At 39.9% G+C, this 14,361-nt stretch overlaps 1 protein-coding gene across 1 annotated transcript in view; it reads left to right on the plus strand.

The window, feature by feature from the left end:
* The window catches only part of LOC107731901 (zinc finger protein 638-like), a 31,384-nt gene extending 17,900 nt beyond the window's left edge, over nucleotides 1-13,484 (plus strand). The window contains exons 3-26 of the mRNA XM_016543099.1: nucleotides 1,766-3,200; nucleotides 3,977-4,038; nucleotides 4,119-4,157; nucleotides 4,274-4,644; nucleotides 4,742-4,959; nucleotides 5,141-5,284; nucleotides 6,317-6,415; nucleotides 6,499-6,554; nucleotides 6,697-6,887; nucleotides 6,971-7,005; nucleotides 7,127-7,261; nucleotides 7,420-7,551; nucleotides 7,820-7,861; nucleotides 8,039-8,170; nucleotides 8,389-8,505; nucleotides 8,605-8,630; nucleotides 8,724-10,584; nucleotides 10,722-10,781; nucleotides 10,860-11,777; nucleotides 11,889-12,180; nucleotides 12,280-12,612; nucleotides 12,695-12,817; nucleotides 12,990-13,111; nucleotides 13,256-13,484. Coding sequence (XP_016398585.1) covers nucleotides 1,766-3,200; nucleotides 3,977-4,038; nucleotides 4,119-4,157; nucleotides 4,274-4,644; nucleotides 4,742-4,959; nucleotides 5,141-5,284; nucleotides 6,317-6,415; nucleotides 6,499-6,554; nucleotides 6,697-6,887; nucleotides 6,971-7,005; nucleotides 7,127-7,261; nucleotides 7,420-7,551; nucleotides 7,820-7,861; nucleotides 8,039-8,170; nucleotides 8,389-8,505; nucleotides 8,605-8,630; nucleotides 8,724-10,584; nucleotides 10,722-10,781; nucleotides 10,860-11,777; nucleotides 11,889-12,180; nucleotides 12,280-12,612; nucleotides 12,695-12,817; nucleotides 12,990-13,111; nucleotides 13,256-13,339 — 7,027 coding nt within the window. The 3' untranslated portion in view covers nucleotides 13,340-13,484. The remainder of the gene's footprint in view (nucleotides 1-1,765; nucleotides 3,201-3,976; nucleotides 4,039-4,118; nucleotides 4,158-4,273; nucleotides 4,645-4,741; nucleotides 4,960-5,140; nucleotides 5,285-6,316; nucleotides 6,416-6,498; nucleotides 6,555-6,696; nucleotides 6,888-6,970; nucleotides 7,006-7,126; nucleotides 7,262-7,419; nucleotides 7,552-7,819; nucleotides 7,862-8,038; nucleotides 8,171-8,388; nucleotides 8,506-8,604; nucleotides 8,631-8,723; nucleotides 10,585-10,721; nucleotides 10,782-10,859; nucleotides 11,778-11,888; nucleotides 12,181-12,279; nucleotides 12,613-12,694; nucleotides 12,818-12,989; nucleotides 13,112-13,255) is intronic.
* Nucleotides 13,485-14,361: the final 877 nt, after the last annotated feature.

Here is a 14,361-nt window from a genome sequence, read left to right on the forward strand (position 1 = left end):
AGTTCGAGCGAATGCACACAACCTGATTAATATTCATGAATCCAGCAGCTTATTAATCCTTAGTGCGTTTTATATTGTTCTTATTAGTAGAATTGGTATCATTATTATCTTTTCAGTATTTTTGTTCGTTTTTTCCGCAATTTTTTTTTACAGAAACACTGAATGACCAAAAAAGCACCACCACCAGTCCGAAGACAACATGCATCACATTACGTATTTCATGGCACACTCGTTTTATGCGGTTTTGCTGCCACCTAGTGTTGTGGGTGTATTATTGACATGTCAAAGTCTAGACCCTGAATATAAGACGACCGCGTCTTTTCAGATGTATTTCCAAGAAAAAAACATCGTCTTATATTCGGGACATTACGGTATATATATATTTTATTTATTTATTTATTTATCAGTCTGGCGAGTAAACTAAAAAATTTTCTAGCCAATGGCGATTCAATTGCCAAGGTGTCCATAGAGGGTTGAACTTGATGCATAATATTGGTCTTGATGTGCAGTTTTTTTTAGTGCACGTTATTCATGAGGGGAAAAAAAGGTTTTATAATATTTCAACAATTTAGTAGATCCGTCTCTCAAATGCATACATGGGTGAATCATTCGCAATAAGATCAATAACATGCATTTAGAAAAAAATAAGAAATTTCATTTAATGCCAGCTAATGCCAATTAACTAAGGTTATGGCAGTGATGGCAAATAAAGACAGATCTGAAAAGGACTTGTTCCCAAGTTGGATATAATTATATATTTTATTTTAAAAAATTTTTAAATAAAATTTGGAAATGTGTGACATTATAGACGCTTGGATGCTAGAACCTAGAATGGGTGGTGATTGCTGTTTCCTTTTGACTTTTCTGACACTTTTACTGCTGGAAAAACCTGATGTAGAGAGAGATGAATTGTAGTGCTACAACACTCGTGTCTTTGTTTTATTTGATCTGGACTATATGCCTAAGTAGATTGTAGTGACCATTGAAAAAAGCAGCCCTGGTTGCAGGTTTGGTAAGTCTGCATAACAAAAACAGCCCAATTGGTACTCAAAACTAGCCCGATCTTGTTCCAGGGGAAATTGGCTGTCAAAATCGTGTTCGGAGTCAAAACCAACTTCCAGGGGTTTCCACCTTCTTAGAAATAGCATTCCAGGGAAGCAGGGCGGACTGAAAAAAAAAAAAACCCCACAGCAACAGTATAGAAGTGGCCCAGTCCCGCAGGAGAACTGCCGACTTGGCAACACTGCCTGGTTGCTTAGTTAGAAATTGTTGATTTATTTATTTCCTTCAGAAATGTTCAGTGCAGCAGCTCTGTAGCTCTTTTTTTTTATTGAGTCCAGACTCTAATTATATCAAACCAACAATAATGTAAAACGTTGAAGTACTGCTCACAGGTTATTAATAAATTACAGTTGCCTAATATCTATAAATTAACAGTCTGGCCTGTCATGTTGTCCTGTGTTGAGGCATGTTTGTCCCTCCCTGTTTACATTCAGGCGACAAAAAACCTTACTAAAACACATGCATGAAAGTTGTGTGAAGATACACCTAAACTGTGATATTATTTTCCTTGGTCTGTCTTGTCCTTTTTGCTTGCTGTTTTTTCTTCTTCAGTGAAGACATGGAAACCTGTTTAAATCCCTAGAAGCTGGAGATTTGAGAGTGTGTTTCAGAAGGGGAAAATGGTCACATCCGTTTTGCCATTTCTGTGTGAAGACGACAAGCCAATAACCCTTTCTGTTTTTTTCCCCCTTAATTTTTCCAGCTTTTCATTGTTCTTGGAAAGTTGTGTGCCCCCTGTTGCATTGAGGCATTTTGGGAGTCTGCCGCTTTTAGGCCCTGTCTCCCTCCAGCCGGCACAGATAAAGACTCAGTTGGCACTGCACCAGCTGAATGCAATTGCTGGCACAAGCGTCACTCCGCCTGCAATTGCTTCACCTGCTTTGACCTTGCTCAACTTGCTTAAGGTCACCATGTCACATCCATTATATAATCCCCGTGGAAGGCCGTTCCACAGTGGTCAGAGACCCGTTGTGCCTGGCCAATATGGTCTTGGGTCACAGCCTCGAATGGATCTGGGGGCAGCCCGTCTTGGCCCAGGTTCCATATCCAGTTCTCGCGGAGGATTGATGGTCAACCAGCCCTTCTCACTGGGACAACGCCAGTCGCAGATTTCCCCAGATCTCGAAGCCGCCATAGATCGGAACCTTCGGGGAGCCCGTGAGGAAGTTCGCCTTCTCACTCAAATGCTCCAGCAACCCAAAAAAGCAGATCCCCGTATGAGAGAGGATGCAAGGGATGAAGTGATTTCCTCCGGGAGCGGCTTTTCAGGGACTTCGCGATCTGATGAGGTGGACTGGTCCATATACCAATCCCCAGGCAAGCTCTTTGCATCTTCAGGTTTGGATCGTCCTTCCAGTTCTTCACAGCTATTCCAGTCAACGGGATTTGGTGGAGGATCAAGTGGTTTGGACAGCCAGCGACCACCAGGACAGCGGCCTTCACGCTACACCTCTGAAAGTGCCAGCAGCATCCTAGCAAGTTTTGGACTTTCCAATGAGGACCTAGAACTTCTAAGCCACTATCCAGATGATAAGCTGACCCCTGACAACCTACCGTTTATTTTACGAGACATCCGAATGCGTAAAGCGAAGAGGGACGTTGATGCGAGATCTGAATACAGCAAAGTTATTGACTATGGACATTCTAGTAAATTTGGCTATCCTGAGGAGAGCCCGGATGGCTATGCAAGTGAACACCTGCCTAAAGAGTCACCAAAGTATGTGAGGAAGGTCTCTGGACCACCCTTCAGTGGCATGGACATCACAAAGCATCCTCAGCCGTGTCAACCAGCTCCAGGCCCTGTACAAGTTCCAAAGCTTCAGAAACCTCTACTAGTAGATCCGAGACCCACTAAGAAGATTCCAGCGAGACCATCTGCTTCCCAGCCTATTCTGCCACCTTCCAGTCGACCTCCTTCGCAGATTCCACCTCAACTTGGTGTTCTTCCTTTGATGACCATTAATACTATCACCGGAGGTCCGAATGCTAACTGGATCCCGTTCCTTTCACCTCCAATCAGCCTGCCCGCCACGAAGAGGCTTCCAACTCCGACCATGATGAACGATTACTCCGCAGCTACTCCAAGAATCTTTCCTCATACATGCTCTCTATGTAACATTGAATGTATCCAGATTAAGGTGAGTATCTTCTTACCCAGTAGTGCCTCATTTGAAAGCTTTTTTTTCTTTTAATGTAAAGGGTTTCACCTGCTGTTTTATTCATTTAAATGTGTTGGTGAACTTTGAGCTAAAACTGTACTAAATTTGACTATGAAATAAAATGTCAGAAACCTGTAATGAAATTTTAATGTTTGTTAACTTAATTTGCTCATTAATTGTGCAGTTGCCTCATTGTGGGTTAAAAAATATTTGCCAATAATTTGATGTAAATAGAGTAGATAATAACTGACAAAAAAAAAAAGTGTATCTTGACTACTTCAAGCCAATTCCAGTTTCAGAAGGAGATTTATCAGTCAGGTTTCTGGAAACCTGAGGGAAGCCCGATGAAAAACCATTTTGTTGAAACCTAGTTTAAGACTTTGGACTGGCTGAAAAAAAAATGTACCTGATGTGAAGACAGACCTGATGACTTTACACAATGCTGAAGACAAAAGGCAGATGGCGATCTTCGTAATACCTGAAGCAACGCTTTGGATTTTTTTCATGTCGGAAAAAGTTTTGTCGTCAAAAATCATGGACTTTTTATTCTAATGAGACGATAGTGGATTTAACAAGCTTTATCATGTGTCAAATTTGGAATTCTGGTATTCCTCTTTTCTTTTTTTGAAAGTTTGTAGCTCTCTATTCAACGTTTTGTGGATCTGTTTTTTTAATCAGTTGCACAGTTTAAAACACTAAACAAGTATTTATTAAAGCAGAAACATTGATAATTAAAGCTTTTTGTTTTTCTACAGGACTGGCTTGAACATCAGAACACAAATCTTCACATTGAGAGTTGTAGACGTCTTAGGCAACTGTGAGTGTTTTTATGAGTGGCTTCTATTGCTCAAGAATTCCACTGGAAAATTTCTAATTTATATTGTTTTGTTATTATAGATATCCTGACTGGAATGTTGAGGCTGTCTCTGTTACAAGGTAAATCTCTACCATATCCAATCGTGGACATTTAGTTCTAGAAATAGAATTAATCTTATGTTAAGAATGTTAAGAAGGTTTTTAAATTCACTTGAAAATGTGTCAATCATCCACAGACCTGAGCCCAAATCAGACCACAGCAGCTCAAAGCGGCGCACCCGATCGCACTCGTACTCCAGATCCCCCAGCCCGAAGCGGCACCATGACTCCTCAAGCCGTCGTAAACGATCGCGTTCACGCTCCCACTCCCCCTCCCGAAGCCCTAGAAGGTACCGGCGTTCCAGAAGTCACAGCCGGTCCCCCCATAGGAAAACTCGAGTCAGTCCTTACAGACGGAGGTCCCGTAGTCCACCATCTCAACGGTCAAGGTCTCCAGTTTACAGTAGGCGCTCTCCTGTACGCCGTTCAAGCCCCCGTCGGAGCAGCCCCTCCCGTCAGCAGAGATCTAGCAGTAGTGAACGACTGGCCATGAAACTCATGTCTTCAAGTAAGATCTTTCATTGCAATGCTTTTGCAATGAAGTATACAGTTTGCTTTCAAATCACTTGGTGTACTAATGCATGAAGTTCTTTTCTTGCCCACAGCTGAGCTTTCCTCTATCACAGACAGTAATACTTTGAAGGCTGTGGTGAAATCCTTGGCACCAGCCCTGCTTGCTGAGCTAGCAAAGAAGAAAAGTAGTTCCACTACTTCCTCATCAAAGGGATGCAGCAGTAGTTGGAAACGGTCTTCCCCTCCTAAGAGAGCTGAGTACTCCAAGTCAAGCAGAACCTCCACCTCAAAGTCCTCCAGCACTCCAAAGGTACATCCTCATATTGCATTAAAGGCTGTTTGTTCCTCCATTACTTTGGCTTTGAGGTCATTGTATTGTCGTATTTCTATCAGGGTCATTAGAAAACATTTTTGAAAAAAGTAGAGATGAATGTAGGGCATTGTGTATGAAATCTAATTGCTATCTCTCTTTGTTTCTGCGTGATGTGAAGCCAAGAGCCAAGGATGCCCCTGGCACATCTTGTTTGTTGAGGCTCATGCGAATTCCTTTTGGGACTACAAGCAAAGAACTGACTGATGCCATTGAACCTTTTGGCAAGATTTATACTGCCATCCTCCTCAAGGCGATTAATGAGGTAAAAATAATGTTTACCATTTGTGGTTTTATTTTGCTTTGATTTTTGAATGTACAGCACAGTGCAGGTAGTTAATTAGTTTCTTATCAACCTCTGTGTAAAATGTGTGGCCTTCACTGCTTTGGAATTCACATTTCACATTCACATGTCAGACTTACTAATTTATATATATGTGACCCTGGACCACAAAACCAGTCTTAAGTCGCTGGGGTATATTTGTAGCAATAGCCAAAATACATTGTATGGGTCAAAATTATCGATTTTTCTTTTATACCAAAAAATTATATATATATATATATATATATGCTCACATAAATGACCAGTTCATGTCAACAAAGTTCATTTGAATACTTTTTCTGTGACCATTTTTATTTTGCTTAGAAGAGAACATGAAAACATAAGTTGTGTTTGCTGGGTTTGTAAATTTTTAAAAAATGTACACTATTGTTCAAAAGTTTGGGGTCAGATTTTTTTTTATGTTTTTGAAAGTCTCGTATGATCACCAAGGCTGCATTTAGTTGTTTAAGGATACAGTAAATCAGTAATATTGTGAAATATTATTTCAGTTTAAAATAACTGTTTTCTATTTTAATATATTTAAAAAAGTAAGGATACAGTAAATCAGTAATATTGTGAAATATTATTTCAGTTTAAAATAACTGTTTTCTATTTTAATATATTTTAAAAAGTGTAATTTATTCCTGTGATGGCAAACATTACTCCAGTTTTCAGTGTCACATGATCCTTCAGTAATCATTCTAATATGCTAATTTGGTGCTTGAGAAACATTTCTTATTACCACAGCTGAAAACAGCCGCAAAATATTTTTGTGAAAAACATTTTTTTTTTTTTTCTGGAATCTTTGAATAGAAACTTTTTGTGTAACAGTGTAAGTAAAAGTATTAACTCTTTTCTAAGGAAAGTAAAACTTACTGGCCCCAAAATTTTTTATGCTAGTGTAATGCAAATATGTGCATTTGAAATGTAGTTTGTGTAGCTGTTGCAAACATTTGTGGTTCTTACTCTCTTCAGGCCTCAGTGTGTATGGAGAGAGAGGAGGATGCCAAAGCTTTGCTCAACTGTAAGAACCTGACAATTCATGGACAGGTTATTAATGTCTGCATGGAGAAGGTATGTTTGACTCTTTGTCAAGTCACCTTACAGATGAACCATACCAAGCCCTGACATTAGATCCAATTTGTGCATTTTTGTAGGATGCAAGAAATGATGATGGGAGAAAATCTGTTAAGACCGAAAAACCTGTTAAGAAGTAAGTTCTCACGCATGCAGTGGTTATGCAGTGCATCTAGAAATAACTGTTGATTTTTATATTTCATATTTTTGAATTATACATAAAAGCATTGTTTACACATTACAAAAGGTTCTGTAAATGCATTTGTGTTTCATTACAGAAAAGAGGTGACTACAACAAAACCAACCCAATCAGCAAAAGTAAAGAGTGCAAACCCAGTGAAGGCACCTCAGTCAGCTAAAGCTAAAGAGGCGACAGGTTCTAAGACGTCTCAATTAACCAAGGGAAAATCCAGTGTCCCCAAAAAGACTGTACAGACAGCTAAAGCTAAACTCCCTGCTAAAGGTTCAGGTAAGTTAATACATCTTCATCTGTAATTGTTCCTGTGATCATGCAGGATAATCTCTATAACTTTTGCTTGTATAATTTGACAGAGACAGCAGTTGTTGCCAAGAAGTTAGTAAAGAAGGTATGTTATTTTGTGTTCTCCCTCCAAATGGTGTTTTTTATTTATTTATTTATTTATTCCACATATAAAAACCATTCAGTTTGTTAAAACAGCTACATCTGATCTCTTTCTTTGACTACAGGAAATACCCTGGAGAAAAAATATAGTTGAGATTACGAATCTTCCAGAGGAAGGGGTTACTGAGGATGACCTCACCAACCTTGCTAAACCATATGGCTTCGTTGCAACTCCTGTCATAGCATTCATTCAACAAAAGGTAATAATATTAGGAAATTACATTAAAAAATCCTTGATTTAAAAATGGGTTGATGGCTTTCTATTAAATATTTTGTATTACATTGTTATATTAACATGTATATAATTTTTGTATATTTTATTGTATTTACTTTAACAGTATTTTTTATGCTTTTTTAGGCCTATCTGCAGATGCCCAACACAGAGGCAGTTGAAGCAATGGTGAAGGCCTACTCGGAGACACCAGCTAAAGTGCAAGACAAAGAGATTACCATCAAGATGATGATGCAACCTATCGACCTGAACTACACTGTGAGTGTGCTCTTCATCTCTGTCTCTGTCAACGTTACGCATAGGGGAAAAAATTATAAATGTCCAACAACATTTTATGTATGTTTTGGTTCTTAATTTAAAGTTATTAAACATTCTGTGTTCTCACTTAAAAATGCAACAATAATGAACACACTCTGTTGTCTATCAGAGAGAGAGAGAGAGTGCATTATGTCTCAAGTACATTTATACTCGCTTCATTAATACTGGTTAGTATTGACTGACTGTTTTATCTTTATCTGCCCCAAAGGAGTCAGTATTCAGAGTGCTTGTGGGCATGGAGAAATCGCCTGTAAGTAAATGACAAAATGATGACACTGAATTATAATAAAATGAAATAACCTGAATTAGTGCTGTGCGATTAATCGAAATCGAATCGAATTCGCGATTTGAGACGTTGCGATTTCCTAATCGCAAAGCCTACCTGTATCATGTCTCAGACTCTCTCTTTTTTCCCTCCTGACTGCAGGAAATCATTACTTTGCCAGAACGCCTTCTCATTGTTAATAATGTGCCAAAAACACTTGGGGCAATCAAGGAAGTAGAGACCATAATTCAACGCTATGGTGGCTTCAAGAAAGTTTTGCCTCTAAATGGCAAGGTAGGCTGCTCAAATTCAACTTCTATATTAATTAAACAATCTTATTTTTACTTTTACTCGCATAATATCTTTGCAGAGAAACAGGAAAAACAGTATTGTAGTGATTATAAACAAACATTGGGTCTTCATCTTCCTACTTTCCTACTCTTCTACTTTCTTTTATTAAAGGGAAATGTGTCTTACCTGACTGTTGCATTATTGTTTTATTTTCTTTCAAGATTATTTTTGAAATGGAGAGTGTTGCTAACGCCAGGACTATCTTCAGTCGCTTCCTCAAGTTTCGTTGTGTGGTCCAGAACAATACCCTTAACTTCCAACTAGCCAAACCACTCAAGGTACTTTAGCGAGTATTTGCATGAGTGACATCACCTCAATTCTTTTACATGGGCAATTAATTAAAAATTCAACTAACCATGTTGTTATTTATTTAACAGCTAAAAAAGAAGCCAGTAGCAAAAGGGTAAGAGAGGAGATAATACATATTTTGCTTTTATTTTATACAAAGGGTTCTGGAAATGTCAATTTTCTCTCTCATGTTTAACTCTCCTCTTAGAGCAAACCCTCCTGGTACAACAGCAGCGACAATAAAAAAACGTAATACCGTCAAAGCCCAGAAGCCAGTGGCTGCAGCAACAGCTTCTGCTGCATCTACTGCAGATCCACCTGTCACAAAAGACAAAGCTCCAAAAACAGCTGCTATTATTGTGGCTAAAGCAGAGGAAAGTGTTGTTTCAAGCAAAAGTTTGAAAGAAAGTGTTGGTGAAGAAAAGGTGAATGCTGATACAGCTGCAACTAAAATTTCTGCAGTTCCCAAAGACCTTACTGTTGATGTGTCTGCTAATGCGGAAACAGCTACTCCTGAGAATAAAGCAAAGAAGGATACCCAAGCTGTTAATGAAACTGTCATGGAGACCCTTGAGACTGAAACTCTGAAAAAAGAGCATGAAGCTGGATCCTCAGTTCCCACGACAGAATCTGAGAGTGAGAACAAGGAGCTTGAAGTTGAATCCTCTGTTCACGCTTCGGAATCTGTCATTTCAGTTCAATCTGAGAACAAGCAGCTTGAAACTGGATCCTCTGTTCCCTCTTCAGAATCTGCCGTTTCAGCTGAGTCTGGGAAAGCAGAGCTTAAATTTGAATCATCTGTCTCTGCTTCAGAATCTGCCATTTCAGTTGAATCTCCAAACACAGAGCATGAATTGGGATCCTCTGTTCCCGCTACAGAATCTGGAAAAACAGAGCTTAAAGTTGCATCCGCTGTTTCCACTTCAGAATCTGAAGTTTCAGTTGAGTCTGGGAAAACAAAGCCTGATATTGCATCCTCAGCTCCCTCAGGAGAATCTGCTGTTTCAGTGGAGTCTGCAAAAGCAGAGCATGAATTGGCTTCCTTAGAAACTTCCATTTTAACAGACACAACTGATCAGACAGGGATTTCGTTCAAGATAAATGATCAGAATGTGCTGCAGGCTGAAGATGTTCCCAAAGAATTGGTTCCTACATCTGTGGAAGAAAGCAAAATTGACAATGAAAAGTTAGAAGATGACGATAATGTTGAGTCCAAGTCACAAATGGAGATTGTTGCTTCAACTGTTAGCAGTGAGGAAACTGCAGAAGAGGCCATGGAGACCCAGAGTCCAGAAGAACCTACCAAAGGCACTGATGTCAGAGAGAAAGTTTTGGAAACACATGAGCTCAAGATAGAAAATGAGGGCCAGGGCAATGACTTGAGACCAACTGAACCTTTAGAGATGGACATCAATCCTCAGTCTAATAATCAAACCGAACCTGCTGAAGAGCATGTCCCTGCAGTTGTTGCATCTGACTCCATTCCACCCTTTGATCCTGCTTCTGACCTACCCTCCACTTCTGATCAAACTGTCAGTAATTCTTCTGTCACAGTTACATGTGCCTCAAACAGTCCTCAAACGGTGCTTGAGCCCTTCCAGATTGACGACAATTCTCTGGACTTTCCTCCGGTTACGCAGGAGATTTTGAAGGCCCTTGAATTAGCTGTCCATCAGTGTCGCTTACAGTCTTCATTAAAACGTGCTGAAGAAGAAGCCAAACAGAAGGCAGAGATGGAGAAAAAAGCTGCAGAGAAGAAAACCACAAAAGATCCATCAAGCTCAAAGAAGCCTGCTCAAGCGACCAAGAAGTCCACTCAAGCTGAGAGCAAAAAGATTCCGGCCGAGAAAGAGAAAAAGTCTCAGAACTCTGGGTCCAGGAGCAAGCCTGTGGACACCTCATCCCCAGAGAAAGAGCCAACATCTAGGCACAGGAGCAGGGGTAATTCTGAAGAAGATGGCCCTACCACCAGGCGTGGGGGATCTTCTGGGTCCTTCTCCTCCCGGAGGAGCAGGCGGAATTCCAGCCCTCCATCAAAGCGCTCAAGGGGGCATGATGTTGATCGCAGGGTGAGGTGTACTAACTATATATATGACTATTGTTTTAAGATGTTTGAAATGATACCTTGATGTTTCTGTTTTTCTCAGTCACTTTCTTAATCACTGAAATTTTAATCTTTTCGCTTGATTTATTTGCCTTTTTATAGAGTCATAGTAAAAACTCACAGCCTTCAAGGGGTCACTCAAAAACAAGGACAGCTGAAAAGGTAAGTTTCAACATTTAACAGACTTGCAGTCTAATGACTGAAGATAGGGATTGCTGATTAAGAATTTGTGCTTTCCAGGAAAAAGAGGAGGAACCGTTTCCATTTAACATTGATGAGTTTGTGACCGTTGATGAAGTCGGGGATGATGCAGAGGACACTGCGGTCTCAAATACTGAGTCTTCAGCCAAGGACGAGAAGATCCAGGATAAACCCGATTCCCACTCCATAGTCTCTCCTATTGCAGAGTCTGGTCCAGCTGATAAACCAAACCAAATAACTGACACGATAATTGCTTCTGAGATAGGAAAACCAGAAGTTATTGGATGTGTGGATAAAATGGAAGCCAAGACTGAAGAAACCACACCAGCTGCAGAAGTTGTTGCATCTCCAAAACCAGAAGAGCAAGAGCTTCAGGAAGAGAGTGCTGATAAACCGCTTGGAACTGAAAGGATGGAAACTGCCGTTGTTAAGAACGAGACAACAGAGCCTTGTACTGTAGCAGAAACCGCTTCAGCAGAGATGGACAACAATGCTGAGACCCTTTTAACCATGAAAGAACACCATGACATTGGGGCCTTGGATGAATTTGAGCCAAGTCAGTCAGTTTCTTCCTCTCCTTCACAGAAGGAAGGCTGTCCACCAACTTCTGCAGAAACTTTAGAGAAATCAGAAGATGTCCATCCCGAGGAGCCTGAAACCTCTGCCCCAGTGATGGACAATAAAGATGAGGCAACTGTAATCTCTGACATTCCATCCCATGATGCAATGGTCACTCTTGATGAGGTCAGTGAGGGTGAGGAAGATTTTCTTGATGAAACAAATGAAGAACAGCATTCGAAGGCTGATGAAGTGCCTGAGACACTTTTAACGGTTGATGAGGTTGGAGATGATGAAACGGGGGGTGAAGAATACCAGTTGGACAAAGAACTTCAAGGTCTAGTCACATTGGATGAGATTGTTGATGAAGAGGAGGAGTTTGATTCATTCAATCCTGAGGTCGGTTTTTTTGGTTGCTACCCCCAAAATTGTGTTCAAAACACTCATTAAGGCTACCTTGGTTTGGTTTTATTCTTCTAGTTTGACATGACCTCTTCTTTGTCTTTCCAGACTCTTGTAACCCTGGATGAGGCCAAGGGTGACGATGAGGAGATTGAGGAAGTGGAGCATAGTGAAGACAAGCCAAGCACCACAACACCAGTCATACCAGAGGAGCTGGTGAAATCACCAAGCCAAGAAGAGGATGCCTGTGACTTTGAAGAACTCCGCAAGATGAACTTTGTAACTGTGGACGAAGTAGGGGAGGAGGAAGAGGAACAACCACCCAGTGAAGATGTCAAAGAGGAGAAACAAGTTAAAAAGAGAGCTACAAGGGCCAAAAAGAGAGCACGCCAGACCCCAGGTGAGTAAAAGAGAGAAAGCAGAGTTTCCTTCTCTTTAAACACTCAGATGAGATGTATTTCTAAGTGTAAGCACTATTGTCTCCTTTTGCTCTCTGTAGTGAGGAGATCCACAAGAAGTAAAAGAGGGGCGACAAAGAGTGCTGAAGAAGCAGAGGAGCCCGAGACAAATGCGGAGTGTGAACCAGAGGCAGCTGCTTCCATAAGTGAGAGTCCTCCTGCAGCTGTAGAATCCTTGGTTCTTGATGTTAAGCCAGAACCGCAAAAGGCTGAAACCTTAAAAGTTCCAGATTCATCGGCTGCAGTGGTCACTGCAGAGGTCTCTTCAGGGTCAGAAGAGGACAAGACGAGAGCTAAAGATGATGGCAACTCTGCAAAGTCAGAAAGTGATACTGTTGACACACCAGTCTCTGACAGAAAATCCACAATCAAAGGTGTTTAATCTCATTGATAGTTATTTAGCATTTGTTGGTACCAGTGTTCTTACCTGTTGCTTTTTTCCGTTTTCATTTGCAGAAGAGTCCAAGCAAAGGCGGGAGACGGAGCCGACACAGGAACCAGAGGCTAAGAAGGCCCACTCTCATTCCCCTGTGATTGAAGACTTCACCTTGCCCCCGTTTAACCCAGACAATCCCATTGGTAAGAGTTCCACTAGAAATTATGCAAACATCAGTTAAGCCAACCTATTGACTTTATATAAAAAAATTAAAAAAATCTTTGTTTGATAATACTGTTAATAATGACTAAATCAAATGCATTATCTCCAAGCAAAGTTATCTTTAATGTTTTTTTTTTTTTATCTGTTTCGTAGGGGTTGACTTTGTGGTGCCCAAGACGGGTTTCTTCTGCAGACTCTGCTCTTTATTCTATGGCAATGAGGAAACTGCTAAGAAAAGTCATTGTAGTAGCCTAAAGCATTACCAGAACATGGAGGTACAAGTTCTGATTTAATTCTGAATGTTAATTTCTTACCGGTTTAAAAAAAACTGGTACCCTTTTAAATTAAAATACTGTTCTTATTCAAGACTGAACACATCTGTTTATATAGTTAACGTCTATCCTTTTTCTCTTCTCTAGAAATACTGCAAGAAGCTCAAGTCTCAAAAGCAGGGTGGCTGCTCAACACAGACAATGCCCAGTCATGGTTCTGCTTCTGAATAGCCCCTATGAAGAGTTTTTTTCCTTTGTATTAATGTTAACAGATGGGTCCAGTTGTTTTGTTGTAAAGGTTTATTATTATTTTTATTTTTATTGTTTAGAATGAAATGCATTGGCTCATGCTCAATAAAGATTACATATAATCAGACATGTCTTTTTATGTGCATCTTTAAGTTTTGAAATGTCTATAACAAATAGAATAGCATCTAATGATGGTGACTAAAGGTTTTTGAGATCTGTTTCACTAGTGATAAACAAGGTTGTAATTACAAAGCAGAAGGAAACAAAAAGATCTGTAGGAAGTTACAGATGAGCTGAAATCTCATGCTATGCATGCACCATATTTGGAGATGCATCGTTTCACAAATTAAGACTACATCATTAGAGGTGTTAATCAATTTAGGAGAGGATTATTTTAAAGATTTACATAAGTCATTTCGTACAGTACACACATCTAAATTGTCAATGGTCCTAATTGTGCGGGCACCAGGTTTGAACATCAATTTTAATTTTCAGAAGCATAAATGAGATTTTTTTCTGAAGCGAGTCCTTCAAAAGAGTGCACACATTATAGGCTGTAATTTTGTGTTTCTACCACGTGAGGATAAGTAAGAGAGTTTTCATATTTGGGTCAACATTTGCTTTCATGCGATTTCTTCTCTGCCCACAATCGTGGTAGGAATAAAAAGATTTATGTTCCTTGAATGTTTACAAACCTTTAATGCGAGTCATTTGTTTAACTGATATAGCTTAGAGACCTTTTATGTGGCTCACAACAACCTTTTAAATTTTGCGGCATTGCGAGTCTTTATTAGTCTGTACTTCATAGTCCTATACAGTATGTCCAGACCGAGGGGGACGGCGGGACTTTAGTTTGTATAACAGTCTAGCAAACGGTTATTAATTATTTGTATTGGCTGCCATGCCAAATCATGCAGCTGCTTGGTTTTCGGTTTAATTTAAGTGTTTTTGTGAACATATATGCTTTAATAACAAATAATTGTAACATTTTACAATAAGGTTCC

This window comes from Sinocyclocheilus rhinocerous, unplaced genomic scaffold, assembly GCF_001515625.1.
Source record: "Sinocyclocheilus rhinocerous isolate Xijiao unplaced genomic scaffold, SAMN03320098_v1.1 scaffold1841, whole genome shotgun sequence".
Lineage (NCBI taxonomy): Eukaryota > Metazoa > Chordata > Actinopteri > Cypriniformes > Cyprinidae > Sinocyclocheilus > Sinocyclocheilus rhinocerous.